General features: G+C 43.9%; 1 protein-coding gene and 1 long non-coding RNA gene across 3 annotated transcripts in view; one reads left to right on the top strand and one right to left on the bottom strand.

The window, feature by feature from the left end:
- Positions 1-17,249, bottom strand: part of CXCR5 (C-X-C motif chemokine receptor 5) — a 31,434-nt gene extending 14,185 nt beyond the window's left edge. Inside the window, exon 1 of the mRNA XM_068240838.1 lies at positions 17,147-17,249. Coding sequence (XP_068096939.1) covers positions 17,147-17,224 — 78 coding nt within the window. The 5' untranslated portion in view covers positions 17,225-17,249. The remainder of the gene's footprint in view (positions 1-17,146) is intronic.
- The window catches only part of LOC137521503 (uncharacterized), a 112,877-nt gene that overhangs the window by 71,502 nt on the left and 20,097 nt on the right, over positions 1-21,278 (top strand). The window lies entirely within an intron of this gene.

Below are 21,278 nucleotides of genomic sequence, written 5' to 3'. Positions count from 1 at the left end.
GCTTCCCTTTCCTCAGTATGTATTTCTGACCTCGAGCTTCAGCTCACGTTCTCGTTAAGTTTTTGTGTATTTTCTTAAAAATAAATGTTACCGTATCAACTGAAAGAGCAATGGCAAAAAAATTCATGATTTTGCTAAGCACTCTTGTTTGATTTTTTGCACAGCTTGTAACCACTTCTTTGCATATTGCAGAGGCAGAGTGCCATATTTTCCATTTACCTCCGCATGTTGACAGCTACTTCACACATATTTACATAATTACTGAAAATGAAAGTTCTCGTTTTCATGCAAAATAAATGACTGTTCCACTTCAAAGACCAAACTTGAAGGAACATTAAACAGCTCCTCACCTAAGCACTGATCTGAGGTAAGAGGCAAGATATGTTAATGTACAACGCCTACATTGTTCCTTCCTTATAATCATCAGTTGTTTTCTTTAGCAGAGAATTCCTAAGTTCAATTTGCAAACTTCGAACTTTACAAAATCAGCATTCACAGCAAACTGCACTGAAGCTAATGAAGGAGGACTTTAATTTTAATCTCATTCCATTTTCAGGGTAAATGGGAAAACAACTGAAAAAAAGCACAGGTCACTGGGCATGTGGCAAAAACAAACAATATTTTAGAAAATACAGCTTGGTGGATGAGGGTATTTTTCATGTGGCTTTAAAGGCAACTTTGTGGGGGGAAAAGACATTTTTAAAAATTGTCATGTTTGCTTGGTGGTGCAAGCAGCGGCTTACCTAGTGCCTCGATTCCAGCGGGAGCGCAGAATAGAAATGGCCCGAACCTCCAATTTTAGGTTCATGAACTGGGTTCACGAACTTTCGCAAAAGTTTGGTTCGCGCGAACTTTCGCGAACCGCAATAGACCAGTGTTGCCAACTCATCCCTTTAATTACTGACACATCTAAGTTATACAGGTTCTGGGGCTACTTACACATAATCAGTGCCTTACCTGCATCTACTGAGCCACAAAACCTGTATAATTCATATGTGTCAGTAATTAAAGGGATGAGTTTGCAACACTGCAATAAACTTCAATGGGGAGGCGAACTTTGAAAACTAGAAACACTTATGCTGGCCAGAAAAGTGATGGAAAAGATGTTTCAAGGGGTCTAACATCTAAGTTTTTGCATGGCTGAGTGGGATAGACGCCAAAAGTCCCGGGGAAAAATCTGGATTTGACGCAAAGCAGCGTTTTAAGGGCAGAAATCACATTGAATGCTAAATTTCAGGCCTAAAGTGCTTTAAAACATCTTGCATGTGTATACATCAATTAGGGAGTGTAATTAGAGTACTGCTTCACACTGACACACCAAACTCACTGTGTAACACACCGCAAACAGCTGTTTGTGCTGTGATGGACGTGCTGGACTGGTGCGCACCATGGCGAGAGTGCAGGCGAGAGCAGTTTTCAAGCCCATATAGTCGCCAGGCTGAGGTAGCTCAATGACAGAACAACAGTGATAGTCCAGCTGATCGAATTTGGTCTGTTCACAATGAAGCATCGACCTTATTATCTTGTTGTGCCACCCCCCGAAACACTCATATGGCCGGCGGTCATTGCTTCATTGTGATATGCAAGCCCCTTCACCGCGGCAAGGTAACGATCACGAAGAGGAATTAATCCATGTACATGCCTTTTGTTTTGTTGTTGCAGCCGCAGTGCAGCCAGAAATATTAGGCAGGCATGTACATGCACCAGAAAAATTATTATAGCGGCCGCTGCTAGCATTCAAAAATTCAGGAATACACCTGGAGTCCTGGACCCTGTTGGTGGTGGCGGAGAAGGCAGTCAACCGGCCTGCAGGCAGAGATGCTGTGTTTCCACACCGCTGAGCCCTGGGGTGATGGCACTTAAGTGGGGTGCTAGAATCAGCGCAGGAGGAGGAAGATATGTCACACTTCCTTGCGGAAGCTGAGAAAGATGAGGTGTTCTGTGTTAAATAGTCAACTACGTCCTGACAATATTGGGGGTTGATGGCACGTGCCTTCTTCTGAACACTGTACTTAAGTCGAGGGCCACAAGAAATCACGGCAGTGCAACCTCGAACAGACCTGCCAGGTGGTGTGCCTCTGCCTTTTGTTTTGTCCATATTGGATGGGATGAAGTGAAAGGTATGCACGGACTTGACTAATACAATGTGCAGTCACACAGGTGCAGTTAACAGGTATGCACGAAGTAGTATATCACACTGCGTGCACTCCCATAGGTAGCTGGGTGCACTGACCACAACAGGTAGGTACTTGCAGTGATGGGTATTACAAATGTGCACCTGTCACACACAGACAGGTACCGGAAAGGCACAGTGACACTGTGTGCGCTCACGTAGGTAGGTGGGTGCACTGTGAACAACAGGTAGGTATATGCAGTGATGGGTATTACAATGTGCACCTGTCACACACAGACAGGTACAGGACAGGCACAGTGACACTGTGTGCACTCACGTAGGTAGGTAGGTGCACTGGGAACAACAGGTAGGTATATGCAGTGATGGGTATTACAATGTGCACCTGTCACACACACAGGTAGTCACTGAATGTGCTGGGCCTGGCAGTGGCACACACAGTAGGAATTACCAAGGCTGTCTATGCAACACAAGTGTCAGTGGGACACACAGACACTTCTACCATCTAGAGAAGCAAAAGTAGGGTTCACCTGTCACTGTCAGCAACTCCAAAACCTGCCTCTTTTTACTTTCCCTCTGTGATAGTGACATGAATTGTGCAATTTTGCCTTTGTAATTGGTATCTGAAAGGGTGAAAAATCCTTGATGGCTCAAATCCTGGATTCCTTGCACTGAACTGAAGCTTTACCAAACCTGTTTATCTCAAATTCTATGCAGTAAGGGACAACAACTCACACCACCCATGGACAACAGCAGGATTTTGGGAGGCAGTGGAACACTCTGAGGGTTTAATGCAAGTCAATGGGAGCATGTTTTTAAAAATGAAAACAGATCAAAAAGTGCTCTGCAGTGTGTCTTTGCCCTCAATTATGATTGGCCAATCACTGACGAATTTTAACCCATTCATGTGGCATAGGGTCAATGGATATTGAATACTATGGGCAGATTGTTTAGGTAAACTCTCATACTACATGAAGGTGGTAAAATTGGTCATTTTATGGTTGGCCAATCACTGACCAATTTTACCACCACTATCTAGTATGAGGGTTTACCCTTATATACTGAATACTATGAGCAGATTGTGTAATGCCTCATGTGAGTTTTAAAATAAACAGACTAGTCTCCTGTCTTGTGCCCTTGAAATCTGAGTGTGTATGTATGCAGGTGTGTGTGTGTGTGTGTGTGTGTGTGTGTATGCAGGTGTCTGTGCACATGTGTGTGTGTGTGTGTGTGTGTGTGTGTGTGTGTGTGTGTATGTATGCAGGCGTGTGTGTGAATGTATGCAGGCGTGTGTGTGTGTGTGCGTGTATGCAGGCGCCCGTGCACGTGTGTGTGTGTGTATGTATGCAGGTGTGTGTGTGTGTGTGTATGTATGCAGGTGTGTGTGTGTATGCAGGTGTCTGTGCATGTGTGTGTGCGTGTGTGTGTGTGTATGTATGAAGGCGTGTGCGTGTGTGTGTATGTATGCAGGCGTGTGTATATGCAGGTGTCTGTGCATGTGTATGTGTGTGTGTGTGTGTGTGTGTGTGTGTATGTATGCAGGCGTGTGTGTGTATGCAGGTGTCTGTGCACATGTGTGTGTATGTATGTGTGCATTAAGTGAAAGTCACTGCACCAATGGTTGCAAAATGATGTGCCGAGATCTCCTCTGGAGTCACAAGTTCAATGCAATGTGGTTCAAAAGATCCGCACCATTAAAGTAGATACTTTATTGTTACTCAATTAAAAACAATAAAATCCATATGTGGGTATGTACAAAGATGACGCACAGGCGTTTCGGGCCATATTAGGTCCTTTCTCAAATCGTGACCAGCCCACAGTGATAACAAATCCAAATACATTTAAAGCCCCAAAGCGGACCACATAGAAAACTGCAAGATTTGCATACATACATATTCATATCTTCCCCCCAACCAATCAGATTGCACATAGTAGCCGGGACATATATAAACTCCACATCCTATCCACATATAGCGTATATAGAGTCATACATACACAGAATATCTAACATAGTGCGTAAGGACACTCACCATTATGTCACGCGTGTCCAAATACACGCGAACAAGACATACAATAGAATAGGATCCTATTCTATTTTATGTCTTGTTAGCGTGTATTTGGACTTTGGATTTTATTGTTTTTAATTGAGTAACAATAAAGTATCTACTTTGATGGTGCGGATCTTTTGAACCACATTGTATGTATGTGTGCAGGCGTGTGTGTATGTATGCAGGCGTGTGTTTGTATGCAGGCGTCTGTGCGCGTGCGCGTGTGCGTGTGTGTGTGTGTGTGTGTGTGTGTGTGTGTGTAGTATGTCAGATGAACACTCTCCTATCTCATCTGAATTTACAAATACTGTTTTGGAAATTCCCAGCTCTGACATCTGCAATATTGAATCAAGGGACATCTGTTTACATTACATAAAGCAAAGCGACCAATGGTGACAAAGGAGGGGGAATTTCCCTTGTAATATTATAATGGGTAGTGGTGATCACAGACTCCAATTCACAAAGCTAATATTGAAAATGTGTAAGTTAACCACTGCTCATACAGTATGTACTAGTTCACAAGGCATGACAACATGAAACATCTACAATGCGCAAGAGATAAAATAGACACTGTCATCCTGGGGGTGTAAAAGTATAATGTGTTCAGTAAAAGTGACGCTCCACAGTATCTTTAATGCCTTGAAATTGCTGCACAGTTCATAGAGGGAACCTGAGGTGAGAGTGATATAAAGGCTGCCATATTCATTTCCTTGAAACCATGCCAGTTGCCTGGCAGTCCTGTTGATCTTCTGGCATTCTTAGTGTCTGAGTCAAAACCCTGGAACCAGCAAATGGCTATTCAGTAAATCCTTAGTCAGCTGAGTCAGAATACCTTATCTTCATATGCTTGTTCAGGGTTTATGGCTACAAGTATTAGAGACACAGGATCAGGAGGACTGCCAGGCAACTGGTATTGTTCAAAAATAAATAAATATGGCAGCCTCCATATCACTCTCACCGCGGGTTTTCCTTTAAAGGACCAGTATTGTAGAAAAAAATAATACATTTAAAAAAAATATGAGGATCATCCAGAATGTAACCACCATTTGCTTTTATCTGCCATGCAAAGTATTCTTATTGTGTATTTTATTTAACTTGCACCTGTCAGGTTAACCTCTTCTCTCCCTACACCTCTTGTCACATGACTGCAGCACACAAGTAAATGCTTGTTCAGCAGCATTGACATGAAAACCCCTCCCTCCACAGTACCTCCAACCCATAGGTCTGGAGTGTGATGCTACTGCAGGGACTGAAAACCTTGTAAAAAGATATAGTAAATGCTTAAATAAAGTAAGTGATTATGTTGATTAAAAAAAACAAAAAAAACAGAAAATACATTAGCCCATATGCAATTAACTTTTTCTCCAAAGGGTTTCTCCTAGGTGATATACTCACACCGTGTCAATAAAATGCCCTTTAACCACTTGACCACTGAGGGATTTTCCCCTTTAGGACCAGAGCAATTTTCACCTGTCAGCATTCCTCCCTTTCTTTTGCTAATAACTTAATCACAACTAATCACAACAATATGATCTATATCTTGTTTTTTTCGCCACCAATTAGGCTTTCTTTGGGAGGTACATTATGCTAAGAATTATTTTATTCTAAACACATTTTAATTGGAATAATAAGAAAAAAATGGAAAAAAATAATTATTTCTCAGTTTTCGGCCATTATACTGTTAAATTAAAACATTCTACTGTGGATAAAAATCACACATTTTGTTTGCTCATTTGTCCCAGTTATTGCAACACTTAAAAATTTTCCCTAGTACAATGTATTGCGCCAATATTTTTGGAAATAAAGGTGCATTTTTTCAGTTTTGCGTCCATCACTGTTTATAAGCCCGCAAATTTAAAAATAGCAGTTATATACCCCCTTGACATATCTATTAAAAAAGTTAAATCCCTAAGGCAACTATTTATGTATTTTTTTAATGTAAATATGTGTTGTGATTTAGTTTTACTAATTGGCCACAAGATGTCCTCAGTCATTATTTCCAATTTGCGTACGTAAGGACGTGAATCGGAAATAATGCGTGGCAGTGTAACAGCCGGAAGCATACGACGCAGGCATCTAATAGATACCTGCATTCATTGATTCAGGGACTTAGATTTCTGAATGGGAACTGCAATCCCATTCATTCATGTCCCCGCTAACCTGCGGTAACGGTGCTCCCATTGACTAATTTTCGTGGCCCTAGGACTTCAAATGAAGTTTCCCAGGGCGTGATTATACTGCACCTGGTGCAGTAAGTAGTTAAACCCCCAGCAAGCAAAAAAGTAATTTTGATAGTACTTTTCACCTACTTTTTGATACTTTTCAAATGAAAAGAGCTTAAAAGGTATCATAAACAGAAGCTGAAAAATTATCTCCAAAGAGCAAACTCAGGAGAAAAGTTAATTAAATATGGGCCCGTGTGTCTAAAAAAAAAGTAACATGTTTCCTTAGTTGATTTATTGAAAGCGGCTTTTGCCTTTCCGATGGTCTCATATATGTGTACCCTAGACGCGGGGCAGTGGATGCTAACTATTAGATTTGTGGTCAGCTGCTAATTTGTTTTTTTTTTTTGTTTTTTTTTGGCAACACGGGTCATGTGCATTCCTGAAACTGTCAGAAATGGAACTTTTTTTAAGGCCTTTTTTTTTAAATTAACTCCTTTCTCAAGCTGGTTTAGCCCCTTGTCCCCAAGCAGGCTCGTATTCCCCTGGGAAATTGAAGCCCTTCATATGAAGCTTCCCCCACTGAGCATTACCACCCCCACCCCCTTTGCAGGTTTCCCCTCATTTCCACCTCATGCTAGAGGAGGCAGTAGTTCATGTGATTGTAGTATTATGTGGCAAGGTTTGCCCCTGAGATAACAGCATTAGCTAGCTAGTTGTGCCCCACAGATAATACTGTAATACGATAATCAGCCATGCCCCTCAGATGGCAGTATTAAGAAGCCATGTCCCCCCCCCCCCCCCCCCAGATAGTAGTACAGGTAGTCCCTGACTTACGAACGACCCGCCGATACAAACGGCATGGTTTCTCTGTTTCCATGGGAACAAGCCCAAAAACAAAATTTTCAAATTGGACTTGTAGTTTTTGAAAAAAATCAATTTTTTCAAAAACAAATAAAAAATGGCTTTTAAACTTGTATAAACAGGTACAAAGGGCAGAGATGATACAGAGCGGGACACTGGAGGCACAGGGGGGCACAGAGGAGGTACAGGGGACAGAGATGGCACAATATTCCGACTTAAGAACAGATTCAGGTTAAGAACGAACCTACAGTCCCTATCTTGTTCGTTAACCGAGGACTACCTGTATTAGTTAGCCAGATGTACTACCCCCCTCCCCCAGATAATGGTATTTGATAGTCAGCTGTACCTTCTCAAATAATGGAATTTGGTAATGGTAATGGTATTAATGGTATTAGGTAGCCAGCTATGCCCCCCAGATAATGGTATTAGGTAGCCAGCTATGCCCCCCAGACAGCACTATTACCTATCACCTATGCAAAATAAGCTGCAGCAGAGCACACTGTTAACACAAGTTAAAAACGTACCTCTTCTGCTGCTGTGACTCCTCTTCCATCAGCATACCTGCATAGCCGGCCTTTGACCTGTGCGACCAGAGCGGTCGCTCAGGGCGCCGGCTTCCAAGGGGGCGCCTAATAGCTGGTAACCTATACTGAGGGCACCTATACCTGATTTCCTATACTGGGGGCAACTATGGCTGGCTACCTTTAAGGAGGGCACCAACACATGGCTACCTATACTGTAGGCACCTACGCCTGTCTACCTATGGGGGCGATGGAGACCTTCAACTGACCTCCTATACTGGGGACACCTATGCTTGGCAACCTATATTGAGGGCACCTACACATGAGATCGGGGGGGGGCGTTTTTTTGGGGGGGCGCACTGCGGCTATAACGTGTGGTGCAAATTTTTGGTGCTGTGCTATCATTCTAAATGGGGGGGAGGGGCGGCTAACTGTCCCACTGTTTTTATTAATATTCCTGAAAGGTTCTAGCCTTCAGGATAATGCACTCTTTCCAGCCATTCGTGGTTATTAGTAGTATTTTTCCTATTATACATATGTGCTGTGTCACAGAGATCTGAGCATTTGGCGTGATGTGCCACGACATCAAAATGGTTGCTAACCACTGTCCTAGGAGATATCTCATGAGAAAAGGTGAATTGCATATGGCCCTATGTGTGTGAGTGCGTGTGTGTGCGCGCACGTGGGAAGAGGATGAAGGGGGGCACAAAAATCAGGTTTCGCTCAGGGCGCTGTGAAACCTAAGGCCGGCCCTGCATACCTGGCCCTATCTCCCCACTGAGCTGTGTCTGTTTCCCACCCTGCTGTGATGTACAAATTCATATCATGTGTCGGCGGGTCATGTGAACAGAGACACGGCCAATTGGAAAGTCATGGAGACAACAGGTGTGATTTGTCAAGTACATTGAGAAAATTTCAGAAAATAATGAGTCTACCCAGGCACATAGGACACAGAAGATGATTACTGTTTAATTTTTGGCTATTATTCGTCTCAGGCAAATCATTTAATATTTAAAGTTTATAAAATGCACAGGAAAGTGCTCAAAATCATAACTCTATGACTACAGACTATGGCATTAACATCTTGTCTCATGTCTTTCTAGCTGGCCTCTACTTTGTGATACCCTCTATGCCAAATTCCTGAATGCTTACTAATGTTTATATTAGTGCTGTTACAAATTCCTAAACTCTTCTCTGTGTGAAGATATAATACTATATAAAATAATATATAATACTAAAAGTATTAGTCCATAAAAACCAACCATTTTTGATGCTACAGTGATTCTATTGTCATTTGTCACAATCGTCCTATGCCAAAGCAAGTGACACCCTTGAAAGAATGTCTAACCCTAACCTACATTGGTGTCTAATGTAAAACATAGCCTAGGCTAATAACTTCTAGAGATGTCGCGAACCTTCGATTTTCAGTTTGCGGAAAAGTTCGCGAACCGCAATAGACTTCAATGGGGAGGCGAACTTTGAAAAATAGAAAAAATTATGCTGGCCACAAAAGTGATGGAAAAGATGTTTCAAGGGGTCTAACACCTGGAGGGGGGCATGGCGGAGTGGGATACATGCCCAAAGTCCCGGGGAAAAATCTGGATTTGACGCAAAGCAGCATTTTATGGGCAGAAATCACATTGAATGCTAAATTGCAGGTCTAAAGTGCTTTCAAACATCTTGCATGGGTATACATCAATCAGAGAGTGTAATTAGAGTTCTGCTTCACACTGACACACCAAACTCACTGTGTAACGCACCGCAAACAGCTGTTTGCGTAGTGACGGACGCAGGGGTGAGCCTGGGGTGCCTGGCACCTGGGTGCAAGATTTTCTCTGGCGCCTATGGGAGTGGTTAAATTAACCGTGCCCAACAACATAACCACACCCATGTCCTGCCTAATCACACCCACACCTTCCACCTCTTTACGCATGCATGTGATACCCCATTCCTACCACTCTTCCATGGGCTTGCTCCTGGCTGGCTTTGGCTGCCTGCGAGTCTGCTAGTCTCTGGACTGACTTAGGCTGAGAGGCTCTGCGAGTGCAACGCAGTCACACACTGCGTATTTATGGCTGCCTGCGGCCACCCTACTCTTGCTCGCTGTCGTCGGCTCCTCCCCCCCCGCCAAGCCCAAGCGTGAGGTGGGCTGCCTGTATCTTTCCCGTTGCGCCGCACAGCCTGCCAGTGTTGCCAACCTTTCACGTTATTTTTTACTGACAAATACCTAAAAATTTACTGACAAAAGATTTTTACTGACAAAATTTCCCCACTAAATGCACATAAGAGACAGCGTTTCACCAGTAAATGCACGTAACGATGGACAGCCTTTCATCAGTAAATGCACATAATAAGAGACAGCTTTTCACCAGTAAATGCACATAAGAGACCTTTTTTTCACCAGTAAATGCACATAAGAGACCGCTTTTCACCAGTAAATGCACATAATAAGAGACAGCTTTTCACCAGTAAATGCACATAATAGGAAACAGCTTTTCACCAGTAAATGCACTTAAGAGACCGCTTTTCACCAGTAAATGCACATAATAAGAGACCGCTTTTCACCAGTAAATGCACATAATAAGAGGCCGCTTTTCACCAGTAAATGCACATAATATGAGACAGCTTTTCACCAGCAAATGCACATAATAAGAGGCCGCTTTTCACCAGCAAATGCACATAAGAGACAGCTTTTCACCAGTAAATGCACATAATAAGAGACAGATTTTCACCAGTAAATGCACATAATAAGAGACAGATTTTCACCAGTAAATGCACATAATGACAAACAGCCAGTGTCCCCAGTATATGTAGCCAGGGATATATGTGCCCAGTATATGTAGCCAGAGGTATATGGCGTACATTTGAAATCGGCGCCGGTAGACTTGGGCGCAGGATCCAGCTGTTATATGGCTGGTCCTGCTTCTGCACAAGTCCGGGCCATTTTAATAACTATTCCCCCTCCAGGCCACCATGGATAGTGGGGAAATGAAATAATTGCTGGAGGCCGAATTATTGTGTTTTTTATGCAACTTCGGCTCCGTCTTCCGACGGAGCCGACCTTCCTCACTGAGCGCCGCTATAGACTGATTCCCATTACAGTCCATGGCGGCGTTGGCTGCGCCCAAAGCTAGCAGCGCTGAAAAGCACTGCTCCGGGTATATGTCCCCAGTATATGTACGAGGGATATATGTGCCCAGTAGATGTAGCCAGGGGGTATATGTGCCCAGTAGATGTAGCCAGGGGTTATATGTGCCCAGTAGATGTAGCCAGGGGTTATATGTGCCCAGTAGATGTAGCCAGGGGTTAGATGTGCCCAGTAGATGTAGCCAGGGGTTATATGTGCCCAGTAGATGTAGCCAGGGGGTATATGTGCCCAGTAGATGTAGCCAGGGGGTATATGTGCCCAGTAGATGTAGCCAGGGGGTATATGTGCCCAGTAGATGTAGCCAGGGGTTATATGTGCCCAGTAGATGTAGCCAGGGGTTATATGTGCCCAGTAGATGTAGCCAGGGGTTATATGCATGGGCGTCCGCACATATGGCAAAACCGGGCATCTGCCCGAGCCTGGCCGCCCGCTGCCCCCCCCTGGCCGCGTGCCCGTGCAGCCAGCAGGAGGGGAACACGCAGAGAAGAGAGAGAGCGCTATGGGCACAGTGGGGAAGGGCGGACGTCTCCCCCCCCTTCCCTCACCTTAGGGGTCTCTCTCTCCCTCGCTGTCCCCTCCGGAATGAAGTGTGCAGCGGCTGGCAGCGGTGGGCGGAACTTACCTCCTCTCGCTCCTGCGCCGGAAGTTCTGGTGCCGCACTCTGGTCTGGATCAGGCCAGAGTAGCGGCTAATCCATCCGGCGCGTGCGACGAGAGGAGGTAAGTTCCGCCCACCGCTGCCAGCCGCTGCACACTTCATTCCGGACTCCGGAGGGGAGAGCGAGAGAGGGAGGGAGAGCCCCCTAAGGTGAGTGCCCATAGCTCTCCCTCTTCTCTCCGCTGCTCCCCTCCTCCTGCACACATGGCCACTTTTTCTGGGGACATATCCCCCTGGCTACATATACCGGGACATATACCCCTGCCTACATATACTGGGACATATACCCCTGCCTACATATACTGTCTGGGACATATACCCCTGCCTACATATACTGTCTGGGACATATACCCCTGCCTACATATACTGTCTGGGACATATACCCCTGCCTACATATACTGGGACATATACCCCTGCCTACATATACCCCTGCCTACATATACTGTCTGGGACATATACCCCTGCCTACATATACTGTCTGGGACATATACCCCTGCCTACATATACTGGGACATATACCCCTGCCTACATATACTGTCTGGGACATATACCCCTGCCTACATATACTGTCTGGGACATATACCCCTGCCTACATATACTGTCTGGGACATATACCCCTGCCTACATATACTGTCTGGGACATATACCCCTGCCTACATATACCCCTGCCTACATATACTGTCTGGGACATATACCCCTGCCTACATATACTGGGACATATACCCCCTGCCTACATATACTGGGACATATACCCGTGCCTACATATACTGGGCACATATACCCCTGGCTACCTGTTCTGGGGACATCTCTACCCCTGGCTACCAGTTCTGGGGACATCTATACCGCTGGCCACCTATTCTGGGGACACCTATAGACCTGGGGCTACCTATTTTTGGGGAACCACTGCTGTCAGATTGAGTGTATTTTGGGGAACTGCTGCCAGGTGAGAGGTGTCTACATATTAAGGGGGCATTCTGCCTATTTATGTGAAAAGCTGTCTATTTATGTGCCTCATGACTGCTGAATTTGTCTTGTTGCGGGCCTCATGGTTACTGACTTTGTCTTGTTGGGGGCCTCATGATTTGTTGGGGGCCTCAAGATTGCTGAATTTGTCTTGTTGGGGGCCTCATGATTGCTGAATTTGTCTTGTTGGGGGCCTCATGATTGCTGAATTTGTCTTGTTGGGGGCCTCATGATTGCTGAGTTGGTCATGTTGGGGGCCTCATGATTGCTGAATTTGTCTTGATGGGGGGGGCCTCATGATTGCTGAATTTGTCTTGTTGGGGGTCACATGATTGCTAACTGCGAGACTATGGAAAAAGCTGAATCATCATCATATGAGACAATAGCATTAAACCTACTTTTTCTGCTTTTTAAAACAGAAAATGAAACTGGGAGGTTCTAAAAAAAATGAATAATTTTTTTCAGGAGTACGATGGATGAAATTGTTTATCTTCACAGTTTATTTTCAACTTAATTTTCCATAATGTTCATGTATGAGTTAAAACGTTTGTATTTAGTTTAAATTGCTGTTGGCACTTTGTGATAGTAAAGTGACTTTGCAGTTTGGACACTCGACCTCCAAAAGGTTCGCCACCATTGTCCTAATCTAATGTCCCACCATTGCTTAGTTCATGTAAACTTGTCTCCACCCACGACCACACCCACATTCTGGTTCATGACCACACCCATTTTTCGGCGCGGCGCGCTACGCGCGCCGCATGACGTAGCTCCATTTTTTGGCGCGCTACGCGCGCCACACAACACCAGCCCAAATTTTTAACTCCCCACTTTTTGCCCCCCCCTGGAAAATTTTCTGCGGACGCCCATGGTTATATGTGCCCAGTAGATGTAGCCAGGGGTTATATGTGCCCAGTAGATGTAGCCAGGGGTTATATGTGCCCAGTAGATGTAGCCAGGGGTTATATGTGCCCAGTAGATGTAGCCAGGGGGTATATGTGCCCAGTATATGTAGCCAGGGTTATATGTGCCCAGTAGATGTAGCCAGGGGGTATATGTGCCCAGTAGATGTAGCCAGGGGGTATATGTGCCCAGTAGATGTAGCCAGGGGTTATATGTCCCCAGTATATGTAGCCAGGGTTATATGTGCCCAGTAGATGTAGCCAGGGGGTATATGTGCCCAGTAGATGTAGCCAGGGGGTATATGTGCCCAGTAGATGTAGCCAGGGGTTATATGTCCCCAGTATATGTAGCCAGGGTTATATGTGCCCAGTAGATGTAGCCAGGGGGTATATGTGCCCAGTAGATGTAGCCAGGGGGTATATGTGCCCAGTAGATGTAGCCAGGGGTTATATGTCCCCAGTATATGTAGCCAGGGTTATATGTGCCCAGTAGATGTAGCCAGGGGTTATATGTGTCCAGTAGATGTAGCCAGGGGTTATATGTGCCCAGTAGATGTAGCCAGGGGGTATATGTGCCCAGTAGATGTAGCCAGGGGGTATATGTGCCCAGTAGATGTAGCCAGGGGGTATATGTGCCCAGTAGATGTAGCCAGGGGGTATATGTGCCCAGTAGATGTAGCCAGGGGGTATATGTGCGCAGTAGATGTAGCCAGGGGGTATATGTGCCCAGTAGATGTAGCCAGGGGGTATATGTGCCCAGTAGATGTAGCCAGGGGGTATATGTGCCCAGTAGATGTAGCCAGGGGGTATATGTGCCCAGTAGATGTAGCCAGGGGGTATATGTGCCCAGTAGATGTAGCCAGGGGGTATATGTGCGCAGTAGATGTAGCCAGGGGGTATATGTGCTCAGAACATGTAGTGAGTGACAGGGACCCCCTTTAGTTAGTTAGTTAGTGAGTGACAGTCCGCCCCCCCTCGCCGCCGCCGCTCCCCCCTCACCTTGCAGCAGCGGCAGACCTCGATCAGCGGGCGACCCGACCAGTATGAGCAGGCACCGGACGCACCCTCTCTATATGCGGAAGTGATGTCACTTCCGCATATCAGTGCGACGTGCTAGGTCCTAGCGCCCGCACTACTGGTCGCCGCCTGATCGAGGTCTGACACGGCGCCAGTGCACCTGCTGCTAGAGGGAGGGAGAGAGGCAGAGCGGCCGCCACAGGGGGAGAGCGACGCCGGCAGCGCCTCTCAGAGGCAGGCGCCTGGGTGCCTTGCACCCGCAGCACCCGCCCAGGCTCGCCCCTGGACGGCCATGCTGGACTGATGCGCAACATGGCCAGAGTGCAGGCCGTGGCAGTTTTCCAGCCCATATGGTCGCCGGGCTGTGGTAGCTCAGTGATAGAACAGTGACTGTCCAGCTGATCAAATTTGGTCTGTCCACAATGAAGCAACGACCTTATTATCTTCTTGTATGTAGGTAGGCATAGGTAGGAGTCCCAGTATAGGTAGGCATAGGTAGGTGCTTCAGTAGTTAGCTAGGCATAGGTAGGAGATCCAGTATAGGTAGGTAGGCATAGGTAGGTGTCCCAGTAGTTAGCTAGGCATAGGTAGGAGACCCAGTATAAGTAGGTAGGTGCCTCAGTAGTTAGCTAGGCATAGGTAGGAGACCCAGTATAGGTAGGTAGGTGCCTCAGTAGTTAGCTAGGCAAAGGTAGGAGACCCAGTATAGGTAGGTAGGTGCCTCAGTAGTTAGCTAGGCATAGGTAGGAGACCCAGTATAGATAGGTAGGCATAGGTAGGTGTCCCAGTAGTTAGCTAGGCATAGGTAGGAGACCCACTATAGGTAGGTAGGCATAGGTAGGTCCCCTAGTATAGGTAGGTAGGTAGGTGTCCCCGTATAGGTAAGTAGGTGCCCCAGTAGTTAGGTAGGCATAGGTAGGTGTCCCAGTATAGATAGTTAGGCAGGGCCTGGCTGGCACAGTAATAACAATTACCAAGGTCCAGCTGCAACAGATAGGGCTGTATAATGTCAGTGAGCAACACACACAAAAAAAAAAACACATCAGGAAAACATTAGCTCTCAAAAGAGCTGTTGAGGGGGGCTATTTTAGCAATAACAATCAGCCAGGAGCAAGCCAAGAGCCTAACTAATCTTTCCCTAGGAGAAAAAATCTGCAGCAGCTCTCCCTAGTCTGTCTATTTGCAGCAGGCACACGAGTGAGTGTCATGGCCAGCGAGCCTGCCTTATATAAGGGGGGGGGGGGGGCGCTCCAGGGCTTAGTGTAGCCTGAATGGCTACAATGTGCCTGCTGACTGTGATGCAGAGGGTCAAAGTTGACCCTCATAGTGCATTATGGGGCGAATCGAACTTCCGACCCCCAACGTTTGCCTGGAACCGTTCGCCGGCGAACCGTTCGCTACATCTCTAATAACTTCCCCTTGTATTATCAATAACTGTAGCCTAGAATCACATCAACAGGCTGTTGTGCACCCAACAAAGAGCAGCAACACTATATATATATACACATATATATATATATATATATATATATATATATATATATATACAGTATATATATATATATATATATATATATATATATATATATATATATATATATATATATATATATAGTAATATGACCCAAGGTCACGAAAAATGCATCTGTATTAATATACAATGTATGACCATTTCTGATATAGTAAACTGATTGCCCAGGTCTTTGGAGTTTACTATAAAGGGATTCTACTGTGTATATATACAGTGTATAAATATATATATATATTTCATCAATCCACATTGACTACAAGCAACCACAGTGTCTCCACTGTGCAATACTTTTACTTTTGCTTCTTTTAAATAGTGAATTTGAATGTTTACAATTGCACAGCACTGAGATGGGATATGCCACTTCCCATTAAAGAGAACCCGAGGTGGGTTTGAAGAATGTTATCTGCATACAGAGGCTGGATCTGCCTATACAGCCCAGCCTCTGTTGCTATCCTAAACCCCCCTAAGGTCCCCCTGCACTCTGCAATCCCTCATAAATCACAGCCACGCTGCTGACAAACAAGCTTGTCAGAGCTGGCTGTGTTTATCTCTATAGTGTCAGTCTGCTGCTCTCCCCGCCTCCTGCAGAACTCCAGTCCCCGCCTGCATCCCTTCCCTCCCTGCTGATTGGAGGGAAGGGACGGGGCAGGGACCGGAGCTATGCAGGAGGTGGGGGAGCAGCCGAGACTGACACTACAGATGTAAACACAGCCTCACAGCACGGCTGTGATTTATGGGGGATTGCAGAGTGCAGGGGGACCTTAGGGGGTTTTAGGATAGCAACAGAGGCTGGGCTGTATAGGCAGATCCAGCCTCTGTATGCAGATAACATTCTTTAAACACACCTCGGGTTCTCTTTAACAATAGTGGCATTTTGCATTAATTGCACATGAACATTTGCTCTGATCCTAATCAGAGCAGTGGCAGCAATAATATGGAGAGGGGTCCTAAGGATCCTTCTACTAGTTCATATAAAAAAGGGTATTAACATTTAATTAGAAAAAGTAAATGCTGAGCTCAACAGTTCTTCTATTACGACTGATTTTGTGAATCTTAAAAGCTTAACCAAAATATACAGTAGCTGAATAAATCTGCAAATTATACATGGACAGATACATTTCATTGATCTCGCAATTAGAAAAAATAATACATTGAGAAAATTACAACTTCAATAATAGTAGTAATAAGTAATAAGTAAAACTTACTGCTAAGTTGGTTAAGTTGGTGAAGTCTATTACTAAATTGGTTAAGTTGGTGAAGTCTATGTCAATCATTTCTTCCATTATTGAGAGCGGACGTTTGTCTTGCTTGCAGTTGTAACCAGAAGTACAATGTGCCTAAACCACAAACCCAGCTTGCTATTAACCAGTGAGTGCTTTAGGCAAATTAGGATTTATAGCAAAAAAAAAAAAAAAGTGAAAGAGGATCTGAAACTGCTATATGTCGAAGCAGCTGTGCCGGGGAAGAGTGCTGTCACCTTTGCAAGCATCAGTTACTATTTTTTTGTATCAATTTACTTCACAGATATGACAAAAATAAAAATAAATAAAATGGTAAATATATTGTTAATTTTCTTTGGGCAATGTCATGCAATCATCCTTGTACATGCTTACATTGATTGTTTACCCTGTATAGGTGGCCATACATCTATCAACTCGGCAGGTGATCGATCGGATAAAAATCGGTGCTGCCAAGAGCATGCCCGATCAATGAGTAAACTGGCTGAATGTATCGATCGGACATACTGGGAAATCAGGTCGACGTGGTCCATGTAACGGCATGTGATAATCGTGGACGAATGCGATGGATGCCCTTGTCACTATCCCCCCAAATGTTTTATGTGCCGCCTCCCCCCCCCCCCCCCGTGCTTTTGTATTTATATTTTACCGGTGACCCGTCCAAGTGCCTGCCGTTGTGTATGCCAAACTTCTAAATTGCGTGGATCAAAACAACATACTACATAAAGTGATTAAAAAAATGATGACACCATCTGGTAAAGATTGCAGCTACTGTACTCCTCTCAACAGGTTCAACTGTACTTTGTGAAATCAGGCTTGGTGCACATATAGCAGAAACGCTAGCGTTGCGTAAAATGCTGCGTAACACTCTGCATTTTCACTGCTAATGGAAGTCTATGGACTGCAGGAAAAACGCATATAAAAAACGCATATGTGTTTTATATGCGTTTTCGAACCTACATTTTTAAAAACGCTGGTCTTGTTGTATAATATTTATGGATGCATCAAAAACGTACATAAGTCAATGGAATGCGTTTTTCATGTGTTTTCCATGCGCCCCCCCCAATTTTTTTGCTGTATTTCCGCTTCTTGTTGTCTTCCTTGTGATTTGCATAAATGCAAATATAAAAATGCATGGAAAATGCATATGCGTTTTGTATATGCGAATCGCAAACACATTAAAACGCACGCAAAATGAAAGAAAAAGACATCGCCAACACATCAAAAATACTGTGAAAACGCACAAAAAACTCACACAACATTAACATAAAACATGACCTAAAATCCAGCTTTTCACGTTATGTTATGTTACCCAGCCTCAAACATACTGACATATTTTGTAACTACCTCTGTGTTGCAGCAGCTTCACCTCTATATCCATTCGGTCCTGTTTCATATTTGGTGATGACTTTCCCAAATAAGAAATGTTAACAGTTGTCAAATATGCTTCTGTAAACTGGGAATTCATAAATTCAGTTTAATTTATACAATCCTCGTGGGGGGGGGAAATATAAATGTTTGTAACTATGGGCTGCACGGTGGCGTAGTGGTTAGCTCTCTTGCCTTGCAGCGCTGGGTCCCTGGTTTGAATCCCAGCCAGGGCACTATCTGCAAAGAGTTTGTATGTTCTCTCCGTGGCTGCGTGGGTTTCCTCCGGGCACTCCGGTTTCCTCCCACATTCCAAAAACATACAGATAAGTTAATTGGCTCCCCCTAAAAATTGGCCCTAGACTACAGTACTTACACTACATAATATAGACATATGGCAATGGTAGGGATTAGATTGTGAGCTCCTTTGAGGGACAGTTAGTCACAAGACAATATATATATATATATATATATATATATATATATATATATATATATACACACTGTACAGCGCTGCGTAATATGTTGGCACTATATAAATACTAAATAATAATAATAACAACTATAGTATCTCCTTGTTGAAAAAGCTCTAAATCCTTTAGCACAAGTACTCCACAACTGTAGCCATCAATTTGTAAATTGTGTTTTGGAACCTCAAAAGACCAAGGAGTGTTGACATCCTTATAATTAACACATTTCAGGATTTTTCTTTTTTTAATTATAGTTACATTCACATTAAACATGGTGGTGCCAAACATATCAGCCTAGTTGCCTGTCTTGAGCACCAGTAAACAGGTAAATGACAGCTGGTCTGCATTCATCCCTGTGGCCTTGTTCACATTGCGTTCGGCTCGCGTGTCCGTCCGCGGTGGGCTTTTTTTTCCGCGAAAAATGGCCCAAGCACCGCTTTTCAAAGCAGATTGCAAACGAACTGCTCTGATATAAACTCTCTCATAGAGAATCATTGTACAAGCGCTTTCAGGGCAATTTTGAAAATCGCCTGCGCTTAAAATTTTACAAAAACGCCTATAATGGGAATAAGGCCTGACTCCATCACTGCTCAGTGTATGCACCTGTGTTGTTTGCATTTGCTACTTTCTCTGAGAGTTAAGGTGCATACATACGCACTACTGGCGCCCACGACGGGTCCGTCAGACCCTCATGCTGGGCGGACATTCAGCTGACAGTAGCACGTGTGTACATGCTGTTGGCGGACTGATAAGGCTGTTTCTGAATGATCCGCTCTAGAAGCATCAATACAGTATGTCCAGTGAAGATCTATATAGAAACAGAAAACCAATCACTGACTCGTAAAATTAAAAGTTAGGTCAAAGTGTAAATAATGAGGGAATAAACCAGATTTAGATTGATTTTAATGTATTTATAAAATGTTGGAACAATATACAATCTAACCTATTCCTGATTTACAGTCTTACAATTGCACAATCGTGCTGTCATGTACAGCTGCCAAGGTGATTCAGTGTTGGATTTTTACATCCTGGAAATCCACTTTTCCCGTTCACTGCAAAAGTGTTTTAGACTATAAGCCCACATGATATAAAACTTATGCAAAGCAGCACAAGGAGGTTAATGTGATATAAGATACACTAATGACAACATAACTGTTTAATGGTTAATTTCATAATTTGAAAATATCTGTAGTAATCCTTGGAGTTTTTGTTAAGGCTTGTGTTTAACCACTTAAGCCAAAGTGGACGAATACATTTGTCCAGTAGGAGCCGCTAAGCAGCAATCTGGATGAGTATATTCGTCTAGTGGTATTGCGTCGGGTGTGTGCTTTGTAGCCGTCGGGTGCATGCTCGTTCCCCATCAGTATTACAGGGGATCAATTGCGGGAAAAACTGTAAAACAAAAAAAAGATCAAGCACTTCCTGGTAACTTCCAAGATAGTGCTTAGTGCCACCTAGTGGCCAAAAAGTAAAGTTAAAGTAGAGAAAAAAAAATACATAACACATTTAATAAAGCCTCCTAACACCCCCCCCCCCCCCCCCCCCCCACCCTTCCCCATAGCTTAAAAAAAAAAAAAAAAAAAAAAAACACATTTAAATTAAAAAAAAAAAAAAAAGGCCGTTAAAAAAAAAAACATAAATAGATACCTTAGGGACTAAACTTTTTAAATATGTACAGTGGGATGCGAAAGTTTGGGCAACCTTGTCATGATTTTCCTGTATAAATCGTTGGTTGTTACGATAAAAAATGTCAGTTAAATATATCATATAGGACAGTGTTTCTCAACATTTTATTAGTATGTACCCCTTTTAAAACCCTGTACTCGCCAAGTACCCCCTAGCATAGTAAACATTATCGCAAGTACCCCTTGACAAATGTATGTATATATCATATCACATGATAATTGGTTCGAAACAATTTCCAAGCATTTACTATTGCTTTTATTTTATCTAAAATACTAATTTGGTGTTGTTTAAATGGGATTTATCATTTTCTAAAACTCTAAATTTGTTATTCTTGGTTAAGTATAGCAAGTCTGAGTACCCCCTGGAACCATCAGAAGTACGCCCTGGGGTACGCGTACCGCATGTTGAGAACCTAGGATATAGGAGACACACATAGTGATATTTGAGAAGTGAAATGAAGTTTATTGGATTTACAGAAAGTGCGCAATAATTGTTTAAACAAAATTAGGCAGGTGCAAAAAAGAAATGAAATGAATACTTAGTAGATCCTCCTATTGCAGAAATGAAAGCCTCTA

The sequence above is a fragment of the Hyperolius riggenbachi genome, chromosome 6, assembly GCF_040937935.1.
Source record: "Hyperolius riggenbachi isolate aHypRig1 chromosome 6, aHypRig1.pri, whole genome shotgun sequence".
In the NCBI taxonomy this organism is placed as follows: Eukaryota; Metazoa; Chordata; class Amphibia; order Anura; family Hyperoliidae; genus Hyperolius; species Hyperolius riggenbachi.
Note: the sequence above shows the minus strand (reverse complement) of the source record. Positions and strands in the feature narration are given on the sequence as shown.